The following is a 22,204-nucleotide window of genomic DNA, read 5'->3' as shown; positions in this document are numbered from 1 at the left end:
TGTAGAGTGCTTCTGTGTAGGCTACAGTAGATTCAACCAAATTGTCATTCTGCATGGGAGTAACAACGTTTGCCACCTCCATCTTAAGTAGCATAAAGTTTGCTTTGGAGAAGTTTTTCACTGTGGTTTCCTTGGAGGGGGGGAGAGGGTGGTATGTGGATATCGAGGGTGATGAATTTGTGATCTGATCTAACCAATGAGGAATTTACCTCCGGTATGGAGCACTTGTCCCACATGTTGGTGATGACCAGGTCCAGTATATTGTTGCACCTTGTGGGAGTGTTGATAAGCTGGTCCAAGGCATTTGAGTTAATATATTCCAGGAAGCATTGAGTAAAGGTATTAGTGCTTGATTAGTTTTCCCAGTTGATGTTTGGGTAATTGAAATCACCCAGTATTAGGGTGTTTGGTTGGACCCTCATGTTTTCCAGTACCTCGAGGAATGAGGAGTGGGGGTCTTGGGGCAGGGATGGTGATCTGTAGCAAGCTACAATCTGGATTGCAGTTTTGCCCATTGTCAGTTGCACTTGGATGATCTCTGAGGCATCATACTTTACAACTAGTCTGGAGGTGTGATTATCCTTGATGAATATGGATGTGCTTCCTCCTTTGGTGTTTCGGTCCAGGTTATGTAGCCAAAATGTGTGGTATGAGTTGTAGCCTGGGATCGCTGGGGTACTCTCTTGAGCCTTGAACCAGGTCTCAGTTATTGCACAAATATCGATGCTCTCCATTTTGAGAAGAGCCTCGAGTGAGTGCATTTTGAGGTTTAAACTCCTGGCGTTGAGCAGCATTACCCTCAGTTTTTTTGTCACTGGTACTTATTATGGTGGTGGGGTTGTCTTTTGAGCCTTGCCTAAAAAAGGCACTATGGGGGTGGCAAGGTCCTTGGCCAGTATCCTGAATCCCAGGGGTGACAGGTGCAAGCCATCTCTGGTGAAGCATCGTGGCTTGTTGAGCATGTCACCCCAGGCAGACAGATACTGGATCCCCTTTGAATGACACCAGAAGCTTAGCCAATTGTTGAAATTTATCATTTTTTTCCTTGTACTGACGTATCATTCTTGATGAAGGTAAGATGCTACTCAGGGCTATGGTCATACCCGCCTTGGTTACATGATCAGAGAGCTCTTCTATGTCTCTTTTCATGTAGTCCAGGGAGGTATGTCTCAGGTCATTCATACCAACATGGACAATGACAGAGTCATATTTGTACTAGTTATGGAGTGACCTGTGCCTGCATGATGTGGCGGATTCTGGCGCCCGACAAGGAGCTGACATTAACCTTCTCTTTGTCCAGCCCGGTAAGTGAGACATCAGTGTCCCTGACTATGGAGTCTCCTATTACAAGTGTGTTGGGTATGATGTTATGCCTTATGGGCTGTGGTTGTGTGGCACACTGGTTTTGGAGGTTATGTGTTGGTTGCAGTGTGTTTGTGGGTGGAGGTTGCTTGAGTGTCTGCTTTGGAGGTCTCTGTTGTTTCCGCAGATTTTTATTTAGAGCCTCCGAGTATGTCTTTGTGTATCTATGTGTGGGATTTGCAGTTGCAGGTGTGGTGGGTCTATGTGTAGTATTGCAGGTTACCTTCTCCTCTTGACTGTCTATTCCAGTCGTGGCTGGAGAGAGCTTTGCCTCAAGTTTGGCTGTGTAATTGCATCTCTCGCAGATTTTGGTTTTGTGTGGTTAGAGGTGAGGGTTGTCTGTGTACATGAGGCAGTTGTGACATTGACTCAGGATGCCCAGATTCATCAGGTGGACAGGAGAATACACTGGGAACTGGCCTTTGGACATGCCTGAATGGGTTGAGGAACTTGTTCTTATTAAGCTGGTGGGGGGAGTAATTTGACTGTTCCCTACAAACAAATGTTGGGGATCGAGTACTATAGATTATTAGTGCTTCTGTCACTTTTATAAGCAAATGTGAGTCCGAAGGCGCTGATTTGAGTGCTAGAACTGAAAGAACTGGCTAGTACTAAGGGAAAAACTGAAGAGCAGACTCTGTGGAGCTGGGGATAGTTTAACCCTAGCTAACCACTGCTGCGCTATGCGCAAAACCACGTAAATGCATTTTTTTATATCAGAAAGATAAAAGAGATAGAAATTAGCCCCAAATGGCCAATAAAACTCCAATTTCTGGGCTGAAACCACTCCTCCAAGGACAAGGTAGGCTGTTCAAAGCTCCCCACTCTCACTGGTAAACAGAGTAACTTCCTTCTATCCAAGTAAGGTATGGGCAACACAGAAGCTTAAACACAGTCCGGGTACCAGCAAATATATGAAAACCGGACTTTTCTAGCTTAGAAAGGCGGGAAATAGGAATTTTTTTTTTTTCAAAAATAGAACAGATACAGCAGAAATAACGCTTTTAAAGTACAGAAACAGCTGTTGCACTTTGGTGTGAAGCCAATAACAGTTAAATAATGCAATTTAAGACAAAAACAACTTTTTTAAAGTGTAGGCAGTAAATAAGTACAAATGCAGTTAAAAACAAGCTTTATGAGCATCAGTAAACACCAGAAACCAAACGTTTAGGTGGAATTAACAATAAACAACAAGAAAAAGCAGAAAATGGTATTTAAACACTCCAAAGTCTCTCTAGTCTGTCTCTGGTGCTGTAGGACTCTGCAGGACACCTGGGCAGGATCTTGCTGAGCTGATACAAGCAATTCTGGTCAACTCTTGTGTTTTTCTCTGCCTTTCAAACATTTTCCCTTCCCAGTGTCTTGTACCTAAACCTTTCCATGTTTATGTTCAGTATCTGAAACAACTATAAATAAATCTTCTCAATACTATGGGTGACAAGAGTTTTATCCAGCTCTTTCATTTATAGTATTGCAGAATTAATTGCTAAAAGAAAAAAAAAAACAAGTTTTCAGTGATGTATGAATACTACCTTGGGTCTGACATGAAAATGGACCATAGACTTAGTGAGCCAAACCTTGCTCATTAAAATATGTGGCTAGTAAATCAGAGGTGATGGCCCAGATTAGAGAGATTTCAGATGAAATAAAGCAGTAAGGGATGGTTCTGAGGCCTCTACTAGGAAAACCTACTCAAACAAAGCAGAAGGCATTACTATATTGACCATACGATACCTGTTCTTAGGTTCATAGGTTCATACTAGGCTATCTGCCCTAGGGCATTTATAAGCCTAGCCAGTGTGTGTTTGGCTTTCGCCACCCATTTTAAATTAATTTTGCTATGCCTTTTTTTGAGGTTAGTATACTGTGCCTCTGTATAACAGTGACACAGAAGTGATAGCTGGGGTAAACCTACGATCTCCCATCCACTCATCAATATTCCTCTTGAAGAGAGTCAATGTGGGACTCTGCCTAACCTGGACTGGGATTTTATTCCAGAGTGAAGGGAGCCTCTGGGTTATGAATCTGTCCCTCCAGCATGTCCTATTTATTTCAGTGCTGAGGTTCAAGTCTCTCGAGCGCGTAGCTCGATGGGATTTGGATTTTGTGAGGTGCAGCATGTCCATTAATTCCAGGTTGGACATGGCTTTATACATCAGGCACAGATCGCCTCTGAGCAGGCGGTATGCCACTGAGTAGAGCTGGAGTTTCTTTAACCGGGCAGCATATGGCATCTGTTTGAGCCCTTTGATCCTCTTGGTGAGGTACTTTTGGGGTCTTTCCAGTTGCTGCAGGTGTCTGGTAAGGTACATCTCAAAAGGGGCATTGTACTCAATTATGGGCCTGATGAGGGATGAGTAAAGAGGCACGATGACCTCCCCTGATCTAGATGTGAATCCCTTCATGATTAGGTGGGCTATATAAAATGTTTTTCTAACCACTTTGGCCACGTGGTTGTCAAATGAGAGATTGCTATCAACTTGGGTCCCCAGGTCCCTAATGACTTCTTCTGTACTTAATGGATTACCACCTATGTGGTAATTTGTGGGCACTTTGTTTTTGCCAAAGGGGATGACTATACACTCTTTGGCGTTTAGCTTGAGGCCATGGCTCTGGCACCAGTTGTCTGTTTCTATGAGGCCCTTTTGGAGGATGCTTGTGTCGGCTAGAGAGTTGATTATGGCGCCCAGTTTGCAGTCATCTGCGAACTTGGTCAGCCACAGTCCTTCCGTGTTGGCCTGTACCGCCGAGAAATATATACCGAACAAGAGAAGTCCCAGGACTGAGCCTTGTGGGACGCCACTTGTAACTGGTTTGGAGTCTGACATGGCTCCAGCAATTCTAACCTTGTGGTTTCTGTCCTTGAGCCAGTTTGCAACCCATCTAGTGACATAGGGGTTTATATTTAAGCTGGTGAGCTTATCTATAATGCCCGAGTGGGGTATTGTATCGAAGGCTTTTGCGAGGTCCAGGTAGGCTGTGTGGACCACCTTCCCCTCGTCAATGGCCTTGGTGACTGTTTCAAAGAAATCGACCAGGTTTAAGAGGCAGGATCTGCCCTTAACAAAGCCAAACTGGGTAGGATCCAGTGTCTATAGGTCCCCAATATCTTTATTTATGAGGTCCATGATGATCCTTTCCATAGCTTTGCAGACCAAGCTAGTCAGGCTTATGGGGCGATAGTTTCCAGGATCCGTTGAGGCACCACCTTTGTGGAGAGGGACCACTGTTGCTGTATGCCACTCTTTGGGTACATATCCTGTAGTAAGGCTAAGATTGAACAGTAGTTTTATGTTTGGGTTTAGCTCTTCTTGGAGTTCATGTAGGATGCAGCTCGGGACACCATCTGGTCCCATTGATGCTGTGTTTTTTGCTTTGGAGAGAGCGGCTCTTACCTGAGCATCTGAGATGTCAGGGGGGCAGCACTCTGTTGGGATAGATATTTGCCCTTTTGTTGGGGAGAGGGGGGAGAAGTTTGCACTGAACCTGTCAGCTAGGATGTTGGCAATGTCTGTGGGCTCGGTGTATTTTTTGTCATTTTGGACTAATTCTGAGCATATCTGGGAATTCCCACTTAGGTTCCTAACATAACTAAAGAAAGCCTTGTGATTATCCTTAGTGTCCTGTGCAATTTTTCTCTCGAAGCTGGCCTTAGACGATTTTATGAGTGCCCGTAGTTTTTTGCTAATACTGATCAGAGATGCCTTCCCTTTTTGGGATTTTGCTCGGTCATGTAGTAGCTTCCTCCTTCTATTGTACAGTTTGTTTATGGCTGGGGTCCACCAGACAGGACGTCTGCCTTTGGAGGATTGGGTCTTGGTTTTATTTGGGATTGCATGATCCATGCATTCCTGAAGGTGTTCATGGAATGCGTTTATAAAGGATTCTGCGGTCTGGGTCGTATTTTTCACAGGCCCGGGGGCTTTGAAGGATTTCGCCTCGGTTTTGAGGCGTGTGAAATTTGCTTTAGAGAAGTTTTTCACTGTGGTTTTCTGGGCAGGGGGTGGGGTCGGGATGTGAATATCCAGTGAGATTAGTTTATGGTCTGATCTTACCAGTGAGGGATACACTTCTGGTCTGGAGCATAGTGTCCCCATGTTGGTGATGATCCGGTCCAGTATGTTTTCTCCTCTTGTGGGAGTGGTAACAAGTTGTTCCATAGCATTTGAGTTTATAAATTCTAGGAACCTTTGGGCTAGGGTGTTGGAGCTAGAGTAATGCTCCCAGTCTATGTTTGGGTAGTTGAAGTCGCCCAATATAATGGTGTTTGGAGAGACCTTCATATTTTCCAGTATTCTTAGGAAGGCCATGTGGGGTTCCTGTGTTTGGGAAGGTGGTCTGTAGCAGGCTATAAACTGGAAGACAGTTTTACCCACAGTTAGTTGCACATGGATAGTCTCTGATGCTTCGTGCTGTGCCACCAACCTGGAGGTGTAGGTATCTTTGACGAATATTGATACTCCCCCTCCTTTTGTGGTTCGGTCCACGTTTTGGGGCCGAAAAGCATGGTATGAGGTATAACCTGGTAGTGCTGGGGTGCTCTCGGGAGCCTTGAACCAGGTTTCTGTTACTGCACAGATATCGATGTTCTCCATGCTAAGGAGAGTTTCGAGTGCATGCATCTTGAGGTTTAGACTTCTGGCATTGAGTAGCATTACTCTTAGTTTCTTATTCCTTGTGATACCTATGGAGGTGGGTTTGTCTTTTGAGCCTTGCCTAAAAAAGGCACTATGGGGGTAGCAAGGGCCTTTGCCAATATCCGAAAGCCCAGGGGTGACAGGTGCAAGCCGTCCCTAGCGAAGCATCGTGGCTTGTCGAGCATGTCATCACAGGCTGACAGGCATTGGATCCCCTTTGAATGACACCAACACTTAAGCCAATTGTTGAAATTGATCATCTTGTCTTCATATTGTGGCATCATTCTTGGTGAGGGTAAGATGCTACTCAAGGTCAGGGTCATACCTGCCTGGGCTACATGCTCAGAGAGCTCCTCTATGTCTCTTTTCATGTAGTCCAGGGAGGTACGTCTCAGGTCATTCACACCAGCATGGACAATGACTGAGTCATATTTGTACTTGCCTTGGAGTGACCTGAGTGCTTGTGTTATGTGGCGGATCCTAGCGCCCGACAGGCAGCTCACCGTGACCTTCTCCTTTCACATCCATTGCCACAAATACTAGCTTATCTGAAGTGTCTGCTTGATGCAGGCCACGCATATATGACTGCTTGCATCCATATTGCTGCCATGTTCACTTTCTGTATCAGCTGCATTAATGTATTGCTAGTTAATGCAGAAACTATTAAATTACTGAGGTGCATCTTTCAGTGCTTACCGCACCTGCTATTAAAGACTCTGTACCACTTTAGGATTTTAATTTTACAGCAGAATAGCAAGTAATGTGATCAACACCAATTCAACACCCAGAATTTAAATTTGGGGGCAAGCCTCCCACGTTCTTTCTTCTAACTTAATATAATCAGCATGAGTGTCACTGTCCCTCAGGGCAAGGAAAAGTCCCAATTTAAAAGATTATCATTGGGTTTCTGATTGTAACCAACTTACATTTCGTTCAAGACGTGGACAACAAGCAATTTACCTTGAGAGGTGAATCTTGACAGTCATATTGAGAACACAAATGGGGTTATGATCAGTGAGACCCAACTGTAATTGTAACTTTAATCCAGTGCATGGAGCTTTATCTTTGTGTACTCCTGTTTAGAGAAAAAAAGAGTAGAGGAGGACAGAGTGTTTTACTGGCCTCCGCAGCCTTTGAGAGTTAGTAAAACACTTTAGCGCTGTCACACAGACTGCAGGCAGAAACGAATGGTCTCTCTGAAGAACAGATTTGAGTTTGACAGTGAATTTCTAACAAATTTTAAAAGCTATACAGTACCAGAGAACAAAAGTCCTTCCAGGAGGCAGACAACAGCAATTTCCAATGTAGTTCAAAGAATAATCCACAAAAACAGTCTTCAAAGACAGCTCCACAAGGAAAAACAGGAACATTCAATTCTGATAAAACACAGCACTGCTTTATTCGAACCAAACACAAGCGCTTTCACTACTGCTTCTTCAGGTGTATGAAAAAAGTTAAAATAGCACCTGTTTAAATACCAAACAACTGAGCACATAATCAATTAGTTTAAAGGCAACATGTCACAAAAAACTTACCTAAAGGATAAAATACAAAAATACATTTAAAAACACATAAATATATATAACTAAATGTATAACTAAATGTATAGAGTGCATAAATAAGTATACATAGAAAATAATAAATAATAAATAAAACTAATAAAAACAGTTACCTACGTAGTTTCCTTTTCTTTAATGTTGGCTTCATGGGCATACTATCATGAAGCCAACATTAAAGAAAAGGAAACTACGTAGGTAACTGTTTTTATTAGTTTTATTTATTATTTATTATTTTCTATGTATACTTATTTATGCACTTTATACATTTAGTTATACATTTAGTTATATATATTTATGTGTGTTTTAAATGTATTTTTGTATTTTATCCTTTAGGCAAGTTTTTTGTGACATGTTGCCTTTAAACTAATTGATTATGTGCTTAGTTGTTTGGTATTTAAACAGGTGCTATTTTAACTTTTTTCATACACCTGAAGAAGCAGTAGTGAAAGTGCTTGTGTTTGGTTCGAATAAAGCAGTGCTGTGTTTTATCAGAATTGAATGTTCCTGTTTTTCCATGTGGAGCTGTCTTTGAAGACTGTTTTTGTGGATTATTCTTTGAACTACAGTGGAAATTGCTGTTGTCTGCCTCCTGGAAGGACTTTTGTTCTCTGGTACTGTATTGTTTCTTTCAGTTTTACTTCTGGAGGTTATAGGAGCTCATTGGGAGTATATATTCTTGTTATTTAGCAAATTTTAAAAGCTGTTTAACTTTCTGTTGCTTTTCTTTGCCAGCGAATGCAAACTGCAGTTAGTCGCTAACACAAGAGCAGTTAACAGCACTTAGGGGCGAGTAGGAAAAGTTTGTTGTTAAGCAGCTTTATAACATCCAAAAGATGGTTAAAAAGCTACACTTTTTTTCTAATTATTGAAGCATAATTTCAAAGCTCAATGTGATATACGGGTTTAACTGTAACTTGTATGTATGCCTACTCATAACAGCGACGTCTTCCATCTGCGCAGCACTGAGGAAACAAATCATGAATTTAAATGCCTAAGGCACATCTTGTTCATGTGAAGTTAAAATTCTGGTAGACTAATGTAACAATAAATTAGCAGACAGTGCTTGTTTTATTGTGTTAGTACTGTATAACAATGTGCACGCACTGAGAATCCATGCAGTTCTCTTTAGTTTTACATGTGTCCTACCATTCTTACGTGCATGCATTCATTTTGAAAGTAACTGCTGTTTTTTTTTTTTTTTTTTTTTAATGAAGGACTCTGAAATGAACCTTGTTGACATGGTTGCCAATACCCTGCTTGGCAAGACAACACCTCTGCCTGAGATTTGCATTCCTGCATCATGGGAAAATATATCTGACTTAGAAAGACAAAGACAGGAGCTTCAAAAGGACTGGAAAATGGTACAGTATTCAGGTATGTTGCTGCCCGTCTCCTAGTCTGAGCATTTACTTTATTAAATGGCAGTGAGACTTGAAATAATGTGTCACAAGATGGTCATAGTTGCATTTGATTGTTGTGAAGCTCATGATGAAACACAGTGTGCCTTCTGCACTCAGGTTGGTCAGCTGGTGCACAAGCAAGATATCTGTCTGTCTGTCTTTCTATGCTGCCAGTAACTCAGTATGGCTTCAGAGAAGTGGGGTGTTGTGAATGCAGGTATCCTGTGCTTTCCCATTAGATATGGATTTCCATCAAGTTGACACCTAGTGCATGCCAGAGTTCTGAGTAGCAACATTGATGTTGTCATTATTAAGGAAGCTTTTACAGATAAATAGTGTAATTGGCTAACATGCTTCTAGAAAAAGAGCCACTGATTATGAGATAGCATCCTGCTAAGTCCACTGTGGCCTCTGAAGCTCCCTTACTGGACTGGAGCTCTCCGTTTCCCTTGGTGTTAGGATAGCCATCAGACTTTGTTTTTTGAGAATTTGGAGTGTTCACCCAGTTGAACATATAGAGCCTTCCTGTACTGAGAATTATGTCAGTCAGCAGATGCGTGACATACCATGACAGAGTTGTAATTAAAGGAGGAGGAACTTAACTGAATGAAAGAACAAATATCTTAACCACTCAATAGGGAAAACAATTGTGGCACCTTAAAGTATTTTTATATATACATATGTGTGTGTGTATGTTACATTTGCAGTTAGGTACTATTTGTTTTGCTAGCACACTTAACAGTAGTGCACTAATTAATTACATGTTGGCTGGAAACAGTGGAGTTACTTTAGGGCAAGCCTTTTTTGGGATTTTTTTTCTTAAGTACGTTTGGTCAGTCTCTCAGAATATTTTTTTTCCTCTAAAGTTGGTTACTTGTTCACCATACTAGATGCTTTCATTTTTGGTAAGTTAATCCTTTGGTTTTGAAAATAAAGAGCTATTTTCACATTGTAGTGCAGTTACTTGTTACTGCTTAATTTTATTTAAGCAGTCCAAACAGACTAGATGGTCTACAGTTCTAGATCCAAAGTTTTATTGAAGGACCCATCTTCATTGGTGTTAATTTTTGAGATTGTACTTAATATTTATTTATTTCATATTTGTTAACTGGGTTGGTCCAGCTGAGCACAAACCCATTTTCATTGGAGACCCAAGGAGAAACGCTCCAGGAACAAAGCATAGTGACAGATTTTTATATTACAGTAATAAGTGTAGCAAAAGTAAACAACGACAATTTCACAGTATATATGCAAAGTAAGATTGCATATTGTGAAAAAGAAAATGAAACAACATAATATACAAGTGATTCTAATTTTATAAGCATGTTGCATACAAATATGTTATAGGCTTTCCGAGGTGGAACAGAGCCAGAAAAATTAATATTTAAAGGAAGGAGAGAGAGATGATAGGCTTAGGTAGGGTCCTGTCAGGGGCATAACTTTGTCTTCTGGAAAAAAAAATTAAATTCTTTTTTGAAGGCATTAGTTTGAGTAATACAACATTAATTGGCAGGGAGGTTGTTCCAACGTTTTGTTATGGTGGATTCATATAGTAGATTGTCAATATTAAATTTGGAAATTCCAAAAAATGGTAAAGTGCCTTAAATAAATGACCAATAAACCCAAAAGAAAGGCACTGGTAAGGTAAGCTGGATATCAGTCAAGAAATATTTATTGCTGACATCAAAGCACACTGACAAAAAAGATAAATCCACACACACACACGCTTTAACTGTTTTCACTGCGTTTTCGTCTTATAACTTCATCAGATGAGCTACCAACAGTTAAATCCTTGATTATATACAAAGTTTAAAAACCCAAAAGCCAATCAAATGAACTGAGTGATTAAGAAACTACAAAAATAAAAGGAACAGTGCATTTCTGAATAGTCACATAAAATCACTGTTTAAAAATCATTATTAGTTATAAAGAACTGTTTAGAAACCTTAAAAACCACAAAACATAGACATTTGAACATGTTAATACATCATAATAAATGCATACATCTATAAAAATACATTAAATAATGTTGTTTGTCTTTCAGCTTTTCCCGGTAAGGGGTCGCTACAGCGGAACTCCAGTCCGCTAATGATTGGCAGTAGATTTTTACGAAATGCCAAAGTGCCAGCTCGATGCCCAACCTTCAGCGAAGGCATGCCCATTTACGCAGGCATGCCCATTTATGCATGCATGTCTTTCGAACGCTACCCAACTGCGGGGAGGACATGCAGACTCCACACAGAAGGCACTCCCAAGCCAAGCCGAGAATTGAACGGGAAAACCTCTTGCTGTGAGGTAATAACGCTACCGCTGTACGACCTCGGTATATAAAAATACATTAAATAATAAATATGTAAAATCCATATATAAAGGCAATGTGTTTGTGCTAAAACCTAATATCACCATCTACTGACCAAAGTTGTGAATTACAACTTGGCAGATCTCAATTTTAACACAGGCTTCAAAGATACATTTTTGGGGGGCGTGGTCAAGATGAGCACTGAGTAACAGCACTTTCTCTCTGCTCTGTCTTTACAGAATATTTATGACAGGATTTTTTGAATTTATCTATCCTAATTTTGTTTTTACATATTTGGAATCTACTAATCATTCTTTAGGATAGTATATAAAAATGATGGCAATTTTTTTTATTTTTTTCCTGTCAAAAAGTACTAGAGAAAATATTTGGACTTCAGACTACAGGATGAGCCATTCCAAATCTACACTTCAGGAAACAACTATTAAGAAGGAACTTCAGTCAATATTATCTAATATTCAAGAACTGACAGCAAAAATTGATAGAATGGATGTAAAACTAGATAACTTCAAAGAAAAATATTCCCAGCAAATGGAAATATTACACGAAGACCTTAAGCAGCAAAAGAGACAGATTACTGGTATAGAGACTTCATTAAATGACATGGACACTAGAATTCAAGAAGGTGAGCATAATATAGACTTTCTCTTAAAACAAAATACTCTTTTACAAACAAAAATTGATGATCTAGAGAATAGATCAAGAAGAAACAATATTAGACTTTTTGGTCTGTCTGATAATGTTGAAGAAGGTAATATGGAAAAATTCGTAACATCTTGGCTCCCTGATGTATTACAGCTTCCTGAAGCTCTCTCATATGGGATAGAAAGAGCACACAGGCCCTTGGCTACTGCAGAAAAAAAAAGGTAAATACAGTTCTACTAAATCTGTAATAGTGAAGGTTTTATCTTCTCATGACAAGGAGATAGTGTTAAAGACTGCATGGGCTAAATCGCCTATCAAATATAAAGGAAATGTCATACGCTTTGATAATGATTACTCATCTTCTGTAATTGCCAAAAGAAAGCTTTTTTGCCAATGCTAAAAGAACTAAAGAAAGCCCAAATAAAGACACACCTATTATTTCCTGCCAGATTAAAAATATTTCTCCAAGATGGTCCAAATTATTTGATGACATAGAAGCTGCCATTACCTTTGTCAAAACAAGAAAACTGCTTGATAAAATAGAGGCTATGGAGTGGGCAAATGCCAGTCTTAAAATAAATGCTGATAACAGTTCCTAGAAGATTTCTGAACATAAAAAGAAGCTCAAGTATAAGTGAGTAATTAAGCTATTTTACAATGGCTTTCATTTACCCAAGTCTTAATAACTAACCCAGAAGCTGGTGAAGTGGAAATGGTTCAACAGGTGTGTCTTTGTTGTTTAAATTTCTTTTTATGGTACATAGTTGTTTTAATGATATTTTATAGTTATTGTTAAGTCTAGTTTATTTTATTTAAAGTAGCTCAATTTCTATAGCAAGTAAAAGCTATTTATTCATTTATTTATTATCTATTAATATTAGTTGTCTGTTGTAACAAATGCTCTGTATGTTTGGGGACTGAAATTTATGGTATTTTGTGATCTATGGTAAATACAGAGACTTATACATGAGAAAATAAGGGTCTTTGTTACAATAGAAACTATTTCATTTGTTTTTAATTGTTTGCTGTTTAATTTTCCTGTCTCTATGTGAAGAGAGACTCTTCATTGATATTGTTGCCATAATGTTGCTTTAATAATTATGTTTCCCATTCCTTGTTCTGCTGCAGGAATATGGTGCTATTTGTGGTAATAGACATATGAAAAGTCCATGTTTTGTCCCTTTCAGTGACCTGATATATTTTGAGTAATTCATTAGATATTTATCTTTAAAAATGTGAGTATTTATGATTTTGTTCTTTCTTTTTTTTTCTTTTTTCCTCTTTGCTGTTGGTTGTGGAGGAGTGGAAGATTTTGCATGGATTGATATGTTCGTGGTGGTCTAGTGGTTTGCTGAGTTTGGGAGATGGAGTTTGTTTTTTTTTTTTTTTTTAATGTTTTGTATTGCCTCTCTCCCTCCCTTTTGCTTTTCTTACTGCTCGTTTTTGTGTTTCCCGGGCCTGCCACGAGGTAATCAATAGCTTTCTTAGAGAAACGCTGTGAATGTTTTCCCTCCTCAATCTCGTGCATCTGAACTGCTGAATAACCTTGGTTTGTGCTCACACTGCGGCTGCTACAATTGAGAGCAGGAAAAAAGTGTTGTTTCCATGGAAACGTTTTCAGACTGAACCCTGTGCTGAGAAGCTTCGCAAAGCTGGAAAATAGTTAGAATAGACAGTCTCTAATGCCATCTACAGGTCAAATGAAAAACTGCAGCTAAATAACCTGTATAATATGACTGCTATATTTAAACATTTGTGAATATTTAAAAAAATCACTTTTGACACATTTAAGCCCTTACATTTTATACACTCGTCTTTATAACTATTATACTTATGTAAAAGTTCTATTAATTGGTATAACAAGCATATAGCATATATAGCAACATCATTAAAATGGAGGGTGTAGTGTGGATTAATGTGTTTGTGGTGGTCTAGTGGTTTGCTGGGTTTGAGAGATGAAGTTTGTTAGTTTTGCGCTATTTTGTATTGGCTTTCTCCCTCCTATTGCCTTTTTGTTCTGTCCGGTTTTGTGTTCCCTGGTCCTGCCACAAGGTAATCAACAGCTTTCAAAAAAAAAAAAAAAAAAAACTGAAAATGTTTTCCCTCCTTAATCTTGTGCATCTGAACTGCTGAACAATTCTGGTATCTGATCATACTGCGACTGCCTCAACTGAAAGCAAGAAAAAAGTGTAGTTTCCACGGAGACATTTACAGACTGAACACTGTGCTGAGAAGCTTGAATAGACAGTCTCTAGTGTCATCTACAGGTCAACTGAATGAATTGCAGTTAAGTAACCTGTATAATATAACTGTTATATTAAAGCATTTGTGAGTGTTTATTAACAGAACACTTTTGATACATCTGTACCCTTATGTTTTTACAGTTGTATTTATAGTTCTATTATATTTAAGTTAAGATTCTTTTGATTGGTATAACAAACATATAGCATATATAACAACATCATTAAATTATTTAAAAAAAATATATAAATCTTTACATGAGACCTAAGCAGAATTTAATATTCTTCTACACGACATAAAAATCAGAAATGAGAATAATTCTAGTACAGATAGAAGATAAATAATGATTGAAACATAATGTATTCTGTATGAATATAGCTTACTGTATACAGTATAGTCTCAGATGCAGATGTTTGCCAAATTAACTAATATGTTGATATATTCTGACAAATCTAGAAGGTGTTTCAGATTAGTAAAGGTCTTAAAGGAAAGAAAGGGAACACATTCCTTCTTAGAAAATACTGAACACTTTTATTGGAGTCTCAAACTACAGTGGGAAACTATAATGTAATATTTTCTATGCTCTTGTTTTCAGATACATGGAGATGGGGAAACAGTGTTATTAGCTATTGGCACAATAAATAGACGGGATTAGTCTACTTATTGATCATTATAACAATTCATTACATATGAATTAGTTATGACTTTTGTCTTATTTATATAATATATGATTGGTCTTTATGATAGTTTGAATTCAATTTGACAAACGTTAAAATGAAACCGTTACATTTGACATACCTTAATTTGTTTCTTGAATAAGTACATACAATTCTAATGGGTGTATTTTAATTCGTAATTATTTTTTTTTTCACATATACTACTTTATATTGTTAAATTATGCAACAACATATAAATTTAGACGGAGAGGAGATGAGTGTTGTTACTAGCTTGATTGTCAATTTGCGTGACAGATGTCACTCAAATTAGGAGTTTTTAACTCCAGGGTTTTTTTTGAAAGAGTCTATGTTATTAGTAAATGTTATAAGTTTCTGTTAATAGTTATTATGATGTTCACCAAGTCTTACAAAATTGAATTTGATATAAACATATTTCAATGGATAAAACATGTTCATCGTGTTTCACTGTTGCTATCCTTACAAATGGGTTATCCAGTTCCCAGTAGCCCGCAGTCGGCCAGAATACCATAGTCATTGGTATATGACGTCGGCTGCCTCCGGAACAAGCTTGACACCAGGACGTCAGGTATAAAGGCAGGCAGCCAACGTCATTTCCTCAGTCTTTCTTGCTGCAGAGCCCGAAGCAGAAGCAATTTGCACAAGTGCTGGTCTGCTGATTACCATCTTTTTGTATTCCAACTTCTAAAGTTGAAGACATCCTCAGATAAGTACTCTGTTAGGGACCCTTTTTTCTTGCTTTAACGAATGTCAGAGAAAATTAATAACTGTCTTGCCTGTGGAAAACAGATTCCGCATCGTGATTTTCATTCTTACCGTATTACTTGTTTGGGCCTTGAGCATGCCGTCGAAATTGTGATCTCTCTGCTTCTTTCAACCCGCGTACCATATGCCGTAGAGCTAGGATTTTGTATAAGCACTTCGGAGTTTGGCCTGAGTTTGTTGGTATGGCTTCTTCTGGTCTCCTGACTTCGGATGTGCCTAAGAAGCACAAGGATAAGGACCACGACAGGCCTAGGGTTAAATTAACCGACGACATCCCTATTAAGTTGGTTTTCGGTCCAGTGGCGGCCAGTGAGGCACCTTCCTTGCCCCTGCAGTCCGTAGATGTTCAGCAGCAGGTATCTTTGGAGGCCTTTCCTGAGTCCTCCATTTCCCAGGCTTCTACCTTGCCTTCGGACCCTCTGCCAGTCGTCACCTCTGATGGTTCCGGAGCCACTAGGCAGGCGCCAGCTTCTGAGGCCTCTTTTCTCCGCCCAGAGACCAGATCCAGACCGATGACCTCGGCCCACATTTCTGCAGTGGCTAGGCCTCCCAAGTCCCTCCAGCTTTCTAGTAAGCCTCTCTGCAGAAAGTCTACTCTTAAACAGGCGCCGACCTCCCCTCAATTACCTCAGGCTCAGATGGTTAAGGTGCCTAGTGATCTCTTAACTCTTATCAAGAGCTCTCAACCTCCTCCTTCTAAGAGGGCTAGAGAATCATCCCCAGATGTTTTGTCTGCCTCAGACTCAGAAGTTTTTAGCAACTCTGCTGATGAAGAAGGATATTCTCAGCTTCTTTCTGGTTTTGAGGACTCTGATGCTGAAGACTCCATCCCTTCTGCCCCCCCCCCCAGAAGATTTCTCTTTTGGGGATGTTCTGAATACCCTCAGGGAACAATTTAGATGGGAAAGTCAGGATTTCCCTCAGTCTAAGCAGCGGATTAGGGAGTTCTTGGATTTGCCTCAGCATAAGCCTTTGGCCATTCCTCCGGTTTGGGAAGTTGTTGATGTGTTCATGGAGAATTCTTTAATACCCAATTCTGTTCCTCCTGCTCCCAGAAAGCCTGACAGGTATTATAGAGTTCCTGATTCTCATCAGTTCCTTTTTAAGAATCCTACTGCTGATCCAGAGATTATTGCTCAGGGCCCTAAAGGTGTTAAAGCCACGGTTGCTAAAAATCCTGTTCCTTCTGACAGGGAATCTAGGGCCTTAGACAGGTGGGGTAAAAAGGTTTATACTTCTTCCATCTTGGCTATTAGGACTGTTAATTGTCTCTTTCATATGCTTAAGTATCAGCAGCATACTTTGGAGGCTATCAAGGTTAAAATTGCTGGTGTTCCTTCCCTGATGGAGAATAAGGACCTGCAGGACTTATTGAATTCTGCCACTCTGGTTACTAAACATTCACTACATTGTGGTTTTGACACTTTGGAGGCTTCTTGCAGAGCAGCGGCCACTGGTTCTGTTATCAGAAGACTTGCTTGGCTCAGGGAACATCCCCTTTCTGAACCTGTAAAGTCCAAATTACTGGACGTGCCTTTGCATAAGGACACTCTTTTTGGAAGCAAAGCAAAAGAGGTGTTGAAGAAACTGAAGGATAAGGCTAAATCTATGCAAACTGTTAAGGCATTACCCTTCTAAAAGTTGGACTTTTCCTGACCCTAGTAAACAGGGTCATACTAAATCCAGGGGCTACAGGTCTTCCAGGGGAAAGACATCCACCCCTCACAAGGCTAAACACAGGCAGGCTGCATCTTCTAAACCTGGGAGTTCTAAGCAGACTTCCCAAAGCAAACATTCTCAATGACTTTGGCTTTCCCCTGCTTGCCTTTGCAGGCCCAAGGTTTCCTTTGGAGGGAAGGTTAGCCATTTTTGCAGATGACTGGCACACTATCACGGACGACAAATGGGTGTTAAAATAGTATCCCAAGGCTACAAATTCTCCTTTCACACCTTCCTGGTCCTCCAAGGATATCCAGATATTCCCCCTCTTCAAAGGGCAGAAGAAGAAAAACAAGTTTCTTCCTTGCTAAACCTGGGAGCAATAGAGCCAGTTCCTGCACTACAGATAGACCAGAGCTTTTACTCGAGACTTTTCCTGGTTCCCAAATAAGGCACCCTGTTCTGGATTTGTCCATTCTAAACACCTTTCTGGTGATTCTCAAATTCAAGATGCTCACTCTGCAGCAGTTGCTGCCAATGCTGGCCAAGGATTCCTGGCTAGTTACCTTGGACCTAAAAGAAGCTTACTTGCACATCCCTATAAGAGAAAGCTGCAGGCAGTTCCTTCATTTCATAGTGAGGAGCAGGCATTTCCAATTCTCTGCACTGCCCTTTGGCTTATCTACTGCTCCCAGAGTTTTTACAAAATGTCTAGCTCCAGTCATTGCCTTCTGCAGGCAAAGGAACATTCAAATATACCCTTACTTGGAAGATTGCCTTATTCAAGCAGACTCTCCAGAGCAACTTCTAAAGGATTTGGACTTTGTAAAGAACCTTCTCACCTCTTTGGGCTACACAGTCAATGAAAAGAAATCAAAATTTGTACCCACCAGAGAGATTGTATTCCTGGGAGCGAGTCTGAACACAGCCGCCCAGATGGTATCCCTCCCTCAAGAGAAGCAGATGGATCTCACAAATTACTTCAAGGACTTGGCAAGCATGACCCAGCTCTCTGCAAAGCAATTCCTGCAAGCACTGGGGTTCATGGCTTCTTGTATTCTGATGATTCCATATGCAAGACTGCATATGAGGAAAATACAATGGTACCTCAAAAACCTTTTGTGCCAAAACACTCAGGATTTAGACTTGATTCTTCTTCTGGTTCCCTGCCTGCAAACGGAGTCCCTTTGGTGGGCAACGGCCTGTGCACAGAACAAAGGCCTACCTTTCTGTCCACCTCCTGCCAGCAAGACTCTCACCACAGATGCCTCGGACTACCCGTGGGAAGCACATCTAGAGGGCACATGCATTCAGGGAACTTGGACCTATCAAGAAGCTCAACTGCACATAAATCTGAAGGAAATGATGGCAGTCCAGCAGGCTTTGATGGCTTTCAAGCATCTTCTCTGTCCTGGTACTCTTCTAGTCAGGACAGACAACACTACAATCATGTGGTACATCAACAAGCAGGGAGGGACTCGCTCTTATCCCCTGTGCAGACAAACCATGAGACTATGGTCCATGGCAACTTCTTTGGGCATTCATCTGATAGCCCAGTTTATTCCAGGAAGGCTCAACACCTTGGCAGACCGGTTGAGCAGGCAGGTTCTGGATCCTCACGAATGGCAACTAAACAAGACCATCTTCCATCGCATCATTCATGGTTGGGGCACTCCTCAGGTGGATCACTTTGCTTCTCCGATCAACCACCTTCTTCCAACCTTTTACACCAGAGATCATCACAACAAAGCTTGGAAAGTGGATGCTCTGGCCTTCCCCTGGACACAGCTATCGATCTGTTCATTCCCTCCTCTGCCTCTTCTTCCCAAAGTGCTGTTAAAGATAAGGGATGAAAAACCAAGAGCCATCATCATAGCTCCAGACTTGCCCAGGCAGCACTGGTATCCTCTTCTTCACAGTCTCTCCCAGTCTCGGGCTTGGCATCTTCCCCTGATACCAAATCTCTTTGCTCAGGACGAAGGAACATTTCTGCATCCTCACCTTCAGACTCTGCAGTTGACTGCCTGGCTCATAATTTAAATCTTTCCCAACAGGTAGTTGAGGTCCTTCTTGAGGCCAGGAGGCCTAGTGCTAGGAAATCTTACGCAGATAAGTGGAAAAGATTCTCCATTTGGATGCAGACTAGAGGAGAAGACCCATCCCAACCTTCTCCTCCTCTAGTTACTCCTCCTCTAGTTACTCCTCCTCTAGTTACTCCTCCTCTAGTTCCTCCTCCTCTAGTTACTCTTCCTCTAATTCTTGATTACCTGGCAGGTTTGCTTAATGGCGGACTTTCCTTCTCTATCAAGATTCATGCTTCAGCTATTTCTGCTCACTGTTCCTTTGAACAACCCATTTTCTCTCATCCCCTGATGAAACAGCTCCTCAGAGGAGTTAGCAATTTAAAGCCTCCCAGAAGGGCACCTACTCTTGCTTGGGATCTTAATTTTGTGCTTGAGAAAGTCACTCTGCCTCCCTTTGAGCCTGCTGCCTCAGCAGATTTGAAGTTTTTCTCCTGGAAAACTGCATTTCTTTTGGCCATTACTTCAGCTAGAAGAGTGTCTGAGCTGCAGGCCTTAATGGCAGTAGAGCCTTTTATCGCCTTCCATGTGGATCGGGTTTGTCTTCGAACTAATCCTTCTTTTATGCCTAAGGTCATTTCTAACCTGACTGTTAACTAGTCTGTCCACCTGCCTGCCTTCTTTCCTAATCCTCAGACTAGAGGAGAAAGGTTGCTGCATTCACTGGATGTGCATAGGCAACTTAGATTTTACCTGGAATGGACTAAGTCTTTCTGTAAGTTAGACCAGTTCTTGGTCAGTTTTGCTCCTGGAGCCCAGGGCAAAGCTATTTCTAAACAGACCATTTCTAAGTGGATTGCTCATTGTATTCACTTTTGTTGCTTACAGCATGGCAAGGTTCCTCCGCAGAGTATTAGGACCCATTCTACTAGAGCTATCTCTACCTCTGCAGCTTTTCTTAGAGGTTTACCTACTAAGGACATCCTTGAAGCAGCTACCTGGACTTCTGTCCACACTTTCACTAAACATTACAATCTGCCCTTGTTTTCTAAGTCCAGGGCTGGTTTTGCCACTGCAGTGTTGCAGGGCATTCTTAACAACCATTAATCTTTGGTGTCCCCCCCCCTTTTTTGTTTTTTACTGGGCTTTGGGAATCAACTCATTTGTAAGGACTGCAACAGTGAAACATGAAGAACATAGTACACTTGTGTACACTTACCATAAATGTAGATGTTCGAGTGTATTCACTGCTGCAGTCCTGGTTTCCCTCCCTTCCATCCCCCCTTTTTTTTCCTTGGGCACAGACTGGATATTTTTTTTATCTGGTTTTACCTTCTTTGGGCCTCCTGATAGTTATGGCAAGAAAAACTGAAAAAATTACATTGGCTGCCTGTCTTTATACCTGACGTCCTGGCGTCAGGCTTGTTCCAGAGGCAGCCGACGTTATATACCAAGGACTTTGGTATTCTGGCCGACTGCGGGCTACCGGGAGGTGGATAACCCATTTGTAAGGACTGCAGCAGTGAATACACTCGAACATCTACATTTATGGTAAGTGTATGCAACTGTACTTTTTATATGTTTCATGTGTAAATTATAATTGTATTCCTAATAGTCAATTTCTATTGACTTACAAAATATGGGAAAAAAGGAGAATTAATCAACAACAGATGTTCAGAACATTAACGTTTCATGACATCATTAAAGTGTATATCATTAAACATCAATGGATTAAGTAATCCTAGTAAGAGAAGATCTTTGAACAAATATATTAAATTGCATAATTCTCCATTAATATTTCTTCAAGAAACTCATTTACTAACTGAAGATATCACAAAATTGGAATCCATATCTTACAAACTTTTGATTAGATCAGAACATACACAAAAAAAAAGAGGAGTGACCATACTATGGAAAAATACAACACCTATGCCTAAAATAATTGATACAACGATAACAAAGGGATGTTATCTTCAGTTATTATAGAATTTAATGAGAACATTTTGACATTAATAAATATGTATTGGATTCCTGGCATTGGACCTACAACAGTGAAACAACATGTAGTCCAGTTTTCTAAGGGTAGTATTATTCTTGCTGGGGATTTTAATTGTATTTCTAACATAAAAGACTCTAGTACCAGTGGTAAAAGGAAAATCCCAGCTATAGCTAAATTATTGAATGAATTTTCAGATTCATACATGATGAAAGATATTAATAACTTTATAGATGCAAAGTCACTGTGCTATACATTCTACTCACATAGACATAATTCATATTCAAGAATAGATACAGTATTAATTTCAAATAACAACTGATTTCTTATCAAACTCAAAAGTGATTTCATGTCCCCTTTCAGGCCATGATTCCATAACATTTGATTTTATACTAAACTCCACATTTAATGTTCAAATTAGAAGGGTACCAGCCTACATAATTAAACTCAAAGATTTCATTGATTTCTTTACTACAGAAGTACATTTTATTGAACTTAATAACACACAGGGAACTTCTGAAGTATACATTTGGGATGCTGTAAAAGCTTACCTATATGGTAAAAGTATTGATTGGTATAAAAAGAAAATAATTTTGTGGGATAAAAATCTTCAAGATATACAAAGTTAGATGCTTTAAGACTTGATGCTGCAAAAAACCCAGATAAGAAAGATAGAATGAATGAAATAAATAATTTAAACAATAAATATATGGAAATTTTAAACCATAAAGTCATGAAAAATCTTGAAAAATATAAACTGAGAACTTTTTCTATAAATCCTAGATCTATGAATGTACTAGCTAACAAGACTAAAAGATTAAATAAACTTAACCATATTAAAGAAATCTATTCTCCAACAAAAAAAATGGTATCTGATTTACCAAATATATTAAGTGAGTTTAGAGAA

At 39.9% G+C, this 22,204-nt stretch overlaps 1 protein-coding gene across 2 annotated transcripts in view; it reads left to right on the top strand.

The window, feature by feature from the left end:
* Window positions 1-22,204, top strand: part of HDAC10 (histone deacetylase 10) — a 680,378-nt gene that overhangs the window by 589,206 nt on the left and 68,968 nt on the right. For both annotated transcript variants that reach the window (XM_044088799.1, XM_044088800.1), the window contains one exon: window positions 8,773-8,932. In XM_044088799.1, coding sequence (XP_043944734.1) covers window positions 8,773-8,932 — 160 coding nt within the window. The remainder of the gene's footprint in view (window positions 1-8,772; window positions 8,933-22,204) is intronic.

The sequence above is a fragment of the Protopterus annectens genome, chromosome 11.part0, assembly GCF_019279795.1.
Source record: "Protopterus annectens isolate FY-2018-M chromosome 11.part0, PAN1.0, whole genome shotgun sequence".
Lineage (NCBI taxonomy): Eukaryota > Metazoa > Chordata > Ceratodontiformes > Protopteridae > Protopterus > Protopterus annectens.
This window is presented reverse-complemented; position numbering and strand designations above follow the sequence as displayed.